This window comes from Belonocnema kinseyi, chromosome 3, assembly GCF_010883055.1.
Source record: "Belonocnema kinseyi isolate 2016_QV_RU_SX_M_011 chromosome 3, B_treatae_v1, whole genome shotgun sequence".
NCBI lineage: Eukaryota > Metazoa > Arthropoda > Insecta > Hymenoptera > Cynipidae > Belonocnema > Belonocnema kinseyi.
In genome coordinates this window covers 46,541,259-46,554,663 of record NC_046659.1, presented here as the reverse complement: position 1 = coordinate 46,554,663, position 13,405 = coordinate 46,541,259, and the positions used below count along the sequence as shown (strand labels likewise).

The following is a 13,405-nucleotide window of genomic DNA, read 5'->3' as shown; positions in this document are numbered from 1 at the left end:
ATTCAGCAGAAACCCTTGGTACAGGGACCCTCTATCCGCAACCCGAGGACGCGTTCGGTGGCTTTGTCATAGGCCCTTCGGTTTGATTCTAGAGGAATCATATCATGGGAACAACAATGACAACACCAAAAATAGTTGTAGTAAGTGCGGTTCAAACCAACAGAACGCACAGGGCTCCCGACAATGGGTCGGCCAACAACGCCGACCACTCTATAGCTGGGGGAGCCAATGAAAATGGATTCAATGCGATGGATCGGCGGAATCTCGGGACCTTTAAGTGGACGGAGCAACTAAATCACGTCTGCGAAACCATGCCGAACTACTCCGAAAAAGGGAATATGTAAGCGGAACGCCTACTCTGCCACAGTTAGAAAAAGCCGACAACAGAGAAAGAGAGGCGACACTAAGACCAACCGCGGTCAGGCATCTAATAGAGTAAGAGCGATGCTTTTTGACCCGGAAAAACATCAACACCAAGGTTTCTCTCAAGCCTAAAGTTCTGGCTGAAATGGGTGACGAGCTTCGTGGACATTTTTCCGAAGAATCCGACCTCTAGGCTATCACATCTGGCAGGAATTTTACCGCCAAGGTACAAAGGTTCGCGCACAAACTCCGGACCCGTTATCACACACTTAACAAGTCAAAGCTGCTAACCATCAGGCAGAAAATTGTTGAGATAATACGGATACTATCTGACGCTGAGAGAAGTCTAGAGCGGAGAGAGAGATGGGTCAGAGAAAATCAACAGTTTCTCTCTGACCCATATCGACTCTTGCAAGACCCTCCAGTTACTGCGACCACCCGCCCAAACCAGAGGAAGTCGAAGTATTTTGGAGAAAAGTCTACGAAGTGCAGCATAGACTGGACGAAGATTCAGAAAATATAAATAGCTTCAAAGAGCTGTGTGATGCCCTCATAACACCTGATGAAAAATGCCCACCCATCACTACCGAGGAGATGAAAAAAATATTAAGAGGGGTGAAGAACTATTCCGCACCGGGACCAGATTGTATCAAAACTTTCCGGTGGAAGAAGTTTCCTTCAACCAACCAGCATTTGGCTCGTATTTTCACCTCATATTTAAAGTCGGAAGAGCCGATTCCGGAGTGGTTGGTGGAAGGACGCACAACACTCCTGCCGAAAATAAGAAACTTAGCTGACCCGAAGAATTACAGGCCAATCACTTGTCTGAACACACTGTGTACGATATTCACAGCTATCCTAAGTGATAGGATTGTTCGGGCAATTGAACCTGTGTGGCAAGAAATGTATGAACAACGAGACTTACAGAAAGGCGTAGCGGGATGTAGGGAGAACCTGCTCATCGATAGATGTGTCTGCAAAGATGCAGCATTCTACTAGCGTGACCTATCGATGGCCTGGATTGATTATCGGAAAGCTTTCGATTTGACCTCACATAGACTTGTCATCTGTCTTTTGGAAAGCTTAAAGGTTCATCCGCAAATCGTTAGGTGCATAGAGAGATTGATGCCGATTTGGAAAACTAGATTTACTATCTTATCTGGAAGAAATCATGTGACAACTAACAAGGTCACTTTTCAGACAGGTGTCTTTCCGGGCGACACATGTATTTTACATGAACGATCTTAAGATCTATGCTAAAAACACAGAGCAACTACACCTGGCTCTAGGGATTGTCAAACGATATGATAAGGAAATTCGAATGGAATTTGGTTTAGACAAATGCGCCAAGGTTCATTTGAAGCGAGGAAAACTTAATGGCATCCCTGAAGATCCTGAGCTCGTTGATAGAAGCGCTATACGACACCTTTGCGCTGGGAACTTAAGCCAAGGGAACGGGCTTAGAAAAATTGCTCGCAAGCTTCATAAGGCTACACGAGTGAACGCCCTCAATATGAAGCCAGATCGAGCCAAGAAGACCTGGGCGCCTCAAATGAGTATGTATGCCTCATAGTATGTATGCAAAAAGCATACGAAAGAGAATTTTACGCATTTTAGAGTAATGCCATGTAATTGAAGAGTTATTTTGATAGTTTTTGCCTTTTGACGCGTTTAACGGAACATTCTATGTATAAATCATACTTTATCGTCGATTTGAGACTCAATAATTACTACTGACGTCTCGTAGGGAGCGGAAATGCACCCCTGTGACTGGTCACAGAAATAATTTTGGTCGAACCCATACCCATTCTAACATTTCGTGGGGACGGGAAGGCACCCGTGTCTAGTCACAGAAATAATGTAAGGTCGCACCCCTACCCCTTTTCCAACACCAAGTTCTGGCAAGAAGGCACCCCTGTGATTGGTCAAAGAAATAATTTAAGGTCAAACCTATACCCCTTTTCCAACGCCACGTGGAGGCGGGAAGACACCCCTGTGACTGGTCACAGAAATAATGTAAGGTCGCACCCCTAACCCTTTTGCAACGCCATGTGCGAGGGAGAAGGCACCCCTGTGACTGGTCACATGAATAATGTTGGCCCCTAACTCATGCCAACGTCTTGTAGCGAGGCTAGAATGTATTCCTGTGATTATTCACAAACAATGTCTTATATTTATTGTAAATAATTCTTGTATTTAAATCGAATGATAGATTATTTAACTAGACTCTCGCCTATAAGAATTATTAATTTTATAATAATTTATTTTTACCGTTAGTGTGTTTTTTATTGGTACCTATTTTTTATACATAACCTTTTTTATGGGGTGTTTCATACCTCTTTTTGCAGAGTTTGCATTCGGTGATACCCACCCTCATTCAAAACCCCACACCTATCTAGCAGTCCTACTCGTTTTTCATATCACTCCTAGAATACGAACAGAACGCTAACTCCTTTCGAGTATCCCATTTTCAAGTATCGCGTATTTCCATTTTTCTCTCTACAGACATGATTTTTATCAGTTTTGACCTTGAAAATTATATTTTCAGGTATTTGCATGACTGTATACGTAATTGGCTTTTATTTCGTATTTTGCTATTTACAAAAATCAGCCGGCAACCAACAATCTTGCCGACGCTGGCGATGTAGACTAAAAAAAATTAATGTAAACGAGAGGTAACGAGTAAAATATGCAATTAAACTGTTTTTTAAGCAAATATTAATGGTATAATGAATTTTCAATAATATGGTACGATTTACAAATACATATTTTTATCATACAACTTTATTAATATTTATTTATTCTATAAAATCTAGTCTTTACAATATAAAACATTTGCTAACATGGTTAACATGGTTAATTTCTATAAATGCCTTATAACGAAAGAAAGAAAATTATTTTATAGATTTAAAAAAAATATATAAATGTTTATAGTTTAGTTTAATTAGGCATTATAGTTTCAATTTTCAATAATCATAAATGTCAATAAAAAGAAAATTCAATTTAAATGTACTATTTTCACAGTTTACAATATTTACATACGTCACTGTTGAAAAGTTAATGTTCGTTTTGGAGAATTAATATTATTGATATTCTGTAAAAAGTGTATTCGTATTTAATCATTAAAATAATCTTGTCTTCACTTTTTATTGGTAATTATCAATTTATTGGATACTTAATATGCTACAAAATAAGCTCCGAGATAAATATATACAACAAACATATTTTAACAATTAAAATAGTATTTTCCCCATGCATTTGAATAATTGTCGGGCCTATAAGTACAGCCTGCAGTGCCGCCACTCCGCGACGGTCAAATCTCCCATCACTTTTACATTACAGGTCTTTACAGGAGTTAGGGGAGCCACCCCCTGCAGTGGGACTCCGATACCATGTCGAACGGACTTCTTTTTCTAACGTGTGGAGATAGAAAGAGCGGTTCGTTTGATATTCAACTTCCGAACAGCATCGGAGTCCCACTGCTGGTTACTCTAGTCAACATAATCTTAAATCAACCAGATGGATTTTATCTCTTAAATTTTTATCTAATTTTTATAAGAAATAGTTTGTTTGGGTTAAAATTAAGTACATACAAGATAAATAACCAGCAGCTGCAAGGTAGAAACATATGAAAACAAAAAACTTACGCAAATGTGTCCCATTCTTCCTCTGTCATTCGCTCCATTTTGAAGTTTAATTATTTTAATTAAATTTCACTGAAAAACATGTATTATTTATACACACTATACTGTGTTGTCAAAGAATGTTCTAATAATGAGAGAAAGCAACAAACAAATCGGACCAGCGGTGGGATTCCGACAGCTGTTGTCTCGTTTTTTATTTTTTTCACCGGTGACTCCAACTTTGACATGTAAAAGTACTGCGCTTGCGCTAGCTATGCGTAAGAGAAATACGGCGCGGCTTATTATTTATATAGTAACGGGATGTCGCGTCGTGTTCCTCTTAAGCGTCCTAGCGCAAGCGCAGTACGTCTATATGCCAAAGTTAGGATCACTGTTTTTTTAACTCACGATCAGCCCTATCCGACTACTAAGAAAAGAAGTTGTCGCTTACAGGATCCACTTCGCGGGTGAACTAATCCGCCAGTTTATAAAATTAGATCAGCAGATTGCATGCAAAAAGTCCCCAACAGTGAAAAAGATGTGAACTTTATGTTCTGTTATCTATCTCTTTCACTCCTGCGAACTTCCTGCATGCAATCTGCTGAACTGTAATCGCATAAATGCGCCCGGGGATGTGCAGTTACGCGTAATTGAAGATTTTTACGTGAACTACCTACATAAAGTATTTTACGTGGAGAACAGGTTAAATACCTAGTAAAATACGTGCCACGATGGCGGACTTGTAGAACTGTGTTTAACCTTACTTTTTTAAATTTCTGGTGTTGGGGTAGGTCACAAAGGAATAATAAGGAGACCCAACTACCAGTGGGAACCCTTTCGAAACTAGCAATAGAAACATGACAGTAAGTGGTAGGCACATTACAGGAAGATCTTAAATTTTCGTGCGCAGGTGCGCACTGTTTCCCTTCTTACACATGGAATAGTGTGCCAGTGAAAAAGTTTGTGAAATGGACGCAATCTTAGGCAACTAAATCGATTACATTTTTGATTATACAGGGTTTTTGACGATAAAAAAATGTTTGGAACAGTTAGAAAAAAACAGTTTTCTTCATTCCAACGTACGATTTCAAAAATAATAATGTACTACAATTTCAAGATTTCATGATCAAACAATAGTCCTTTTTATTTAAGAGCGGAAGCTTAGGCGCCGCCATGACACTTAGCGGGCATTTAAAATTTTCGGTCATATTTTTGGTAAAATGTACGCTATCGTACCTAATTTTAATGTAAAAGTGCATGAAAATGATGTGTCAGGTGCTGAATTATTGCATAAAAAGGTAAAAAAAATACCATTCATCAGTTAAAAGGTGGTTAAAATGCAGAAAACAATGTAACCAAGGAAAAAAGAAGCAACTTATTGACTGATATGTTGAATGCTGGTTATGTTCACACTGCGTATAATGTAAGGTTTCAACGGTGAAAAAATAGTGTTTTGCATAAAAGTGACGTAATTTTAATAATTAGAAAATATAGAAAAGGTTGATAAAGCATTTTTAAAGAAATGCATTTGAAAATGAATTGATATCTATCATTATAAGTGGGTTGTCAGTTTTGAAATTCGCCTAGCTTTCAAATTACTGAAATAAATGCAAATGCGATTTTTTTAGTTTGAACATTTTTTCTAAAAGTTCGTACAATAAAACAAATATAAATAGAAAATAGTAAAAAAATTGTTTGTAATAAATACGTGAAACTGAAAGTATTTTTTTATTCATGTTTTTATATAGTACTTTTTAAATCAGGGTGACCGCTTGACGGGGAAGGTAGGAATTTTTTGTAACGGACGAGAAATGTGTCAGTGAATTCATTTTTTGACTGGGAATTTTACAAATTTTGAGGGAAAAATACATCCAATCACTTAAAATATTACGAATATCGTATCACACGATAAATTACAATAAGCTCAATTAAGAAATTTTAGAAATGTTTTTTATTATTATTATTATATAATATTATATAATAATTTGCTTTAAAGTGTGAATCTGCAATGTAAAGAATTTGAAAATGCAGATTTGAAAGACTTGAAAGAATTAATGACCCACAGGGTTTGAATTTGAACATTTTTGATAAAAAAAACGTATTGAGTTAAACAACTGTAAATAGATGTAAATAATGTCATGACTTTTTTAAAATAAACTGCAGTTCGAGCATAAATAATCGAAAAATACTTCCTTTCGAAAGACGATTTTAATCTTATATTTGTCATTAAAGAAGGTACATGCAGATTTTAATTTTCAATATTGAACTGTTTCAATGAGAGAACGTTAGTATTTAAAGAATTTTCAACATCTGATTAAACCTTCATAAACTATTTGAAATGAAAATAAGTTAAAATTAATAGAACGCAATGAGCAAATGTAAGTATCCTTGTTTACATCTTTCATGCTTGAAAAATAGTCATCTCTGCGCGCACATAACCTCACCCGCATATCCCTTTTACTGAATTACGCGCAATTTTTAACATGCTTTTTAAGTGAACCATCGGGAATGTCACCCTTTCGATATATTAAACAGGGTTTTGGAAATATAATAAAATGATAGGTACATTCCAAGTAGGACTTGGACCGACTGTCACTTTTACACTTTCCAAAACAGCACCTCTTGTGCGAACCAACCTTTTTTCTTTTCAAAAGATTTTCTCCTGATCTATTAGACATTTCTTTTTTGGGAAGTTTGTTAACTTTCAATTGTTCTAAATAGTTTTTTTTCGTCAATGTTTACTATTCCCATATAAGTTTCAGTCAAAATTGACCGAAACTCACATGGAAGTGCTATATATCTTTAGCGCTTGCGCAATGTCGTCTTCTCAAATGAAAAGGTCTATTGCATTATAGCCTTCATTGTTACCACTTTTATAATGAATTCTTTTATCTTTACAAGGCTTATGGCACTTTCATACCTTTTCACAAGCAGGCGGAAAATGTTCCATCTTTTCACTCTATCACATGACAAAACTATGTATTCATATCACTCTAAGAGATTCTCTACATACACAAGCGGAAAATGGAAGAAAATGTGCTAGAAGGAGAAAAATGCATAGTATTGTTACATGACGGAGTGAGAAGATGGAACATTTTCCGCCTGCAGGCGAACGAGGTATGAAAGCGCCCTTAACTCTAAAGTCCTCCACTTAACATGATAAATAGATGCTTTAATGATGTATTTACACGCTTGACGTATGCAGACGGAAAATGTATCTTCCTCTCACTCTGACATGTAGCAATGCCATGCATTTGTCTTACTCTAGATTTTCCACCCAACGAAAAAACTGAAAAAATCTCGAGTGAGATAAATACATGGCATCGTCACATGATAGAGTGAGAGAAAGAAACATTTTCCGTCTCCATACGATAGGCGTGTAAATACCCCGTAATAATTTAAATAATTATAACTTGCAATTGAAAAAATTTTGCCACCTGCATCAAAGCAAACGAACATAACCTCTCTACCTTACGTGAATTTGACAAACTTTCTCACTGGCACACTTTTCCATGCATAGGAAGAGGACAACTGCATACCTGTACACGAAAATTTAAGATCTTCCTGTAATTCCCCTACCACTTACAGTAATTTTTCTATTGCCAAGTGGCGAAACGGAGTTAGATCTCCTTATTATTTCTTCGTGGGGTAGGTATTATATTAAATACGCCGAATTTAATTGTTTATTGTCAAATTTCTGACTTAAGAGTAGTTGAAGAATAATTTGTTGATTAATGAAAGAAAAGTGAAGTGAACGTTTAAGTTGCATTTGTGAATTGTGAAGAAGTGGAGAAATAAGTATGTGTTTATGTTGAAACACCATGCACATTAATAATTTTATAAGAATTGATGTACATTTTTTCGTGAACAGATTCCGAAAATAATTTTTCTTACTAATGATGTTCAGTGTCACGGGTGGTAAGGTTGTGGACAGGGTTGTTCACGTAATATACCTTAGTTAAATTACATGAGGTTTTTGACGTAATTTACGTACATATATTACCACTTCATTTCTGTACAAAACGTAATATACGTTTTCAAGATGGCGTCAACATTATCACATTTCGTTCCATAACTTTAAAATTGCGCGGGTAGCGGTATGCGGTATTATGTTGCATGCATGAAATATAAAGTGAATAAAAAAAGGTATTATTCTACAACTTCGACAATGAATAGAGGCGGTAGACCGAAGAATCCATGTTGGAAAGAATTATCCTTCCTTTAAAAAAAATGGTACAAATATTGCGTTTTGTCAGGGATGCAACCACGGCTAAAGAAAGGTTAAGAAACCACAGGTGAATTTTCAAACCATTCGAACTGCAAATATCTTAAAAATAAAAAACAAATAATTCAAAAATTTTCGCTGATTTCAACACTTTTTTCAGAAAAAAGTGCGTTATAATTATGAACGCATCAGAAGAAAACCTAATGCAATTAGATGACAGCAGTCAAAATAATAATTCTAAAATTAGAGCTGTTAGTTTTGATGTTCATGGTGATAATTTTATGTCAAATGGAGTTCTGATAAACAACAACAATGTAAGTCGGTCACATAAGCATAATTAAAAAAAGTGAGGTTACATTATGCTCTGAGCCCACCAACTTTATTATGTTTTTAGAAGTTTTTTACGTATAATACGTCAGAAACCCCGAGTGACGCGTCACAGCACAACCCTGGTTGTGAGTGTATACTTACAATTTGACAGGTTACTCATTGTTTTGGAAGTTTTTTTTAGGAGTGTGAATAAATAAGAAAAAGGTTGTTTGAAGACAAATGTAAAATAGAAATGTTCACTGAAAAGCAATTTAAGAATAAATTGTTTATGCAAATGGAGCGAAGTGATGGTTTTAACTTTTAAGTGAGTGCATTTGACGACACTGCATGCGTAAATATTGAAGCCATTCTCAGGAAAAAAGAACCGATAAAAATCGAGTCGGTTTGAATTGCGTATCTGTCATTTGCAGATTGAAAAAATGAAAATTGAATGGGTTGGCCATATTTTTAATCGTTCACCTGAGAGCGGTGCTTTAAACCTGCCATTCCAAATTCGTTAAAATGCTTCGTGAATAGAATTGAATGAGAGTGACTAACCTGAAATCATTCCTATGGGCATTCTACGATTCGTTAATGTGCACATAATGGGTTGAGATTCAATTTGTAATGGAGTTCTTAAAAGATCACAAGGAATAGTAAAAATACGATGTACACACAGCAATTTTAAATAAGCGTGAGAGGTATGAAGTAATACATTTGATTAGGGCATTTCTGATCAAACAAAAATTAAAAAAATTAAAGTTAAATAATGTTGTTACATATTATAATTGATGCGACAATTTATTTATAAATTTAATGATTATTTTTTTTTGTTGAATTGGAAGTAAAGAATGAACATCGATGGTATCGCAGATCGTTGATACAGAGGTGGAGAGGATATTAGACTCTCTCTAATTGGTCGTAGAATTCTTAGAGAAGGGCAGTAGACACACCTACTTTCTGACGTCATTACAAAGTTCCAAATTTTCCCAAAATTTGAAGTAAAGTTGGCCATGGGCCCATGTGCAAGCTATAAAGCAATAAACGGCTTAAGGCGCCCTAAGTTGGAACAAGATGCTAAAATGAGTTTTCGAAAGGATAAACATAAAGTAAGGGAAAATGTCCCTGAAACTAATGACGTTGAAAGTGCAAACCTTCCAGTAATAATACTAAAGAAAAATAGCAGATGTTGTACGTTGTCTTGTCGCAGGAATATTAAATTTAGAAAGCTAAGTACAATTTAGTTCCCAGTGGGCACAAAGTTTGGCGACGTCTTTACGACATCGTTATGACATCTTCACGATAACTTTACGACATCCTATGTCCATGTCGTTAAGGTGCCTTTACGATATCGTAAATAAGTCGTATGATCTGACGATGTCATTACGACATCGTAAAGACACCAAAACGACATGGACATAGGATGTCGTAACGATATCGTAAAGACGCCGCCAAATTTTATGCCCACTGGGTTTGGACAAAAAATAAATGGAAATTTTGTAGAGAAATATTAAAAAAAACGTAAATTATAAATAAATTTTTACGACGTAACAGATTATTAAATTTAATTTATTCAGTGCACATGCTAATGGCTGCAGGGAGTCCACGTATTAGAAACGAACTCTGCAATTCTCTTATATCCATTTGCATCACAAACATCCAAATGTTTAGAAATTCAATACCTGCATTTTTGTTAAAGGTAATTTCTAGAAAATAAAACGATAGTCATAGTTTTTGTAAATTTAAGATTGATATCAGGTAAATGTAAAGTTTCATATAACCTACAGATTGTAACTTATTTATTTTTCACTGTTAGTAATAACGAGAATTTATAAACGTAAATTAAAAGAAAAAAATTCAGTTTTTGATATTTATAATATATAAATAAATTTTTAACATTCTGATGAGGTGTGATGCAAATATGTGAAAAAAATGTTCAACAAAATCAATTAAAATGCCTGAAAATATATAGTCTGTAAATAAAAGTAGACTACATGTATGCCAGAATTTTCTTTAAAGTTGCCCATTTAACTAGTGTTTAATAAATAATTTAAACCATTCAAACCAATTTTTTTTAATTAAAAATTTTCTTTTGTTACTATTCTTCCTCTATTGGTTAATGCTGATTCATAATCGCTATTGAATGGGTATGAGAAAAAAATTATGTGGCCGATTTAAAAAGCCGTTTTCTCATTCGAAACTTACATTAACCTATGGGCAGGTATCTGGAATTTCAGTGACAGATACGCTAGTCGGAAGCCTTCAAAACCCATTCAAATTCAAGTGAATGGATTTTTGTTTCCTGAGTTGTTTGAAAAAAATGTGTTCATGTTTAAGTGTCATGAATATTATTCATTGTCTTAGAAGGAATGTACATTTTTTTTCCTGAAAATATTCTGAAAATCATTTTTCTTTATAATTACAGGTTTCGAGGATGAAAAATGTCTAAGGTTCTGAGTAAAAAGAAAAATTTAGAGGGTGCTCATTGTTTTCGAGATTACAAGTACGGTTATTGTCTTAGACAGTTATGTATGAGTAGGTTGTAGCATTGAAAATAAATACTCTTACAAAAACGATACTTACCTCCTCACTCTAATTCTGATTAATTGATATAATTGTCTTCGTTGTTTGTTATTTCTTCTTGGGCCTTTCAGCGAAAGTTTTATTTTTAATAAATACAGTTTTGCCTGCCGGTGCCGGCAACGCAGAAATTTTGCCAGCGCCGGCAACGGAACAATATTGTCGGTGCCGGCAACATTGTTTGTAGCCGGCTTTTTTCCGCTGGGTGTGAAATTCCGTAAAGTGTGTATTGATGTATTTTTCATTCACTGCTTACGAATATGGTCATGAAAATTTGAGAAAAAAAACATTTTGAAGGTCAAATCTTTTTAAAAAAATACGTTACTAACGTACTGATACTGGTGAATTTCGATGCGTTTATCATAAACAATGGACATGGAAATAGCATAGCGAGAAAAGAGCAACATGTCTGCGAGGCGATGCCATCGACATATAGAAATGGACCGGTAACGCTACGGGGAGAACTGAAATGGGTTCTAGAGAGAGAAAAAACATATGAGATGTAGACCTACCTTTATCTATTTCAGGACTCTGTCAAGTGATTTGGTGGCCCCGGGTATTGCCTAAATATTCTGTACGGTTAATTAAAAAAAAAGATAAACAATACATTAGAAATTTGTAGTTATAATAAATTGAATTTTAAAGAACATTCATGTAAAATAACCTATTTCAGATAGATTATTTTTAAAACTTGGTAACCTTGAATTCTTCTTAAAATTGGATTGAAAATGCTACAATAATAATCGTTTTGTGAGTTCAAAAATAATGTAAAAACTTTCAAAAACTTGAACAATATTTCTATAACATTAAAAAAACCATGTGTATTGCATAGGTACAAAAATTCATATTTTGAAGTTTTGTTTTTGTTGTAACATTTTTTATTTTACTATATTCAATAACTTGACTTACGTATGAAAACATATCCCCATATAAACGTCTTGACAACACCCACAAACTACACAGACTGCCACCACTTTTATATTAATTTACAATAAATTATAATTAAATAAATTATAAATAAATCAATTCTGAAAAGTGCGATAAAAGTCACATTATTGGGGCACTCGCGACACAAACCACGGTTCTGTGTTGCGCCAAACTTCACCCAACGAAAATATTCTCGACTAATCAGCTTTATCTAGAAAGAGACAAGTCTACGTCTCATAGGTTTCTTCTCTATCTAGAGCCCATTACCGTTCTCCCCACAGCATTATCGGCCCATTTCTATATGTCGATGGGCGATGCGCAGCGAGGAAGGTTAGGCCAAAGATATTATAAACGTAGATGCGGTGCGGGCTTAGTTGCCCGCCATAAATATAGACGGCGCGTCCAGCGAAAAAAGTCACTTCCCCTCTACCCACCGCTCCCCGTAGAAAGCACCAATCGATATAGTTTGCCAAGAGCCACTTGGAGCGCTGTAAACAACTCTCGGCACACCTTCGAGGCGCACTGATGGTAAACTTAGCTTGGACAAGAACCATTTGGATTAAAAGTAAATTGACAATTAAAACATTTTTACATTTATAGCTTTGAAAAACTTGGTTGTTTTAATAAATACCAAAAATATAAGTCGATGAGTAATTTATATTACGGTTTCATATATTTTCCAATAATTCTAAAATTATTAGTTATAATTTCCATTCTATATATTGTCTATATATAGTTCTTTAATATTATTTAGTTTTTATTTTTGTGGTCTACAATTTCTACGGACTTTTTTAGGCTATTCGTTTAATCAAGTTCTCGTATGTATTTTCCAATTTCTTAATTATTATATATTCTAACGTTTTTATAAAAATATAATTATAATTCCAAGTGATAGGAAAATTGTTCTGTCGGTTTTTAGATGTTAAGACGACAGTTCTAAGCCAGATTACATTTCGCATTGGCAAACAATTCTAGACGAACAGAATTTCACTGGCACATTCATAAAAAATATCATATTCCATAAAATATATTTTAAAATAAACTTTAAATCATTATAATTGATACAGCTGACTGATTTGAGTTTTTCAAGAGTTTTAAATGCCTCAAAATCTTCAAGATTTTTTTACAATTTTATAAATCTTTTCAAATTTTTGAAATATTTTCGACACTGTAAACTTCTCGAAATAACAAAATGCTGAAACCTGAAAATCCCGAATTAAAAAATTCTAGAATAATGAAATTCTGGACAATTTACAATTTGTTTAAAAATGTGCATATTATTTGAAAAAAAACATAAAAAAGTTCTGAAAAATCGAATTTTTTATTAATAAAAGAAAAATAATAAAAATAAATTTTGATATAAATCGTTGTTGAATTG

General features: G+C 34.7%; 1 protein-coding gene across 6 annotated transcripts in view; it reads right to left on the bottom strand.

Moving 5' to 3' along the window:
• Positions 1-11,493, bottom strand: part of LOC117170150 (mutS protein homolog 5-like) — a 52,331-nt gene extending 40,838 nt beyond the window's left edge. For 2 of the 6 annotated variants that reach the window (XM_033356703.1, XM_033356704.1), the window contains exon 1: positions 11,104-11,493. In XM_033356703.1, the coding sequence (XP_033212594.1) occupies positions 11,104-11,345 (242 nt within the window). In that variant the 5' untranslated portion in view covers positions 11,346-11,493. Of the gene's footprint in view, positions 1-4,010; positions 4,236-4,394; positions 4,574-4,697; positions 4,785-11,103 lie in introns of those variants that run through there. The other 4 variants (XM_033356709.1, XM_033356707.1, XM_033356708.1 and 1 more) reach the window with 4 other exon arrangements.
• Between the last annotated feature and the right edge of the window lie 1,912 nt (positions 11,494-13,405).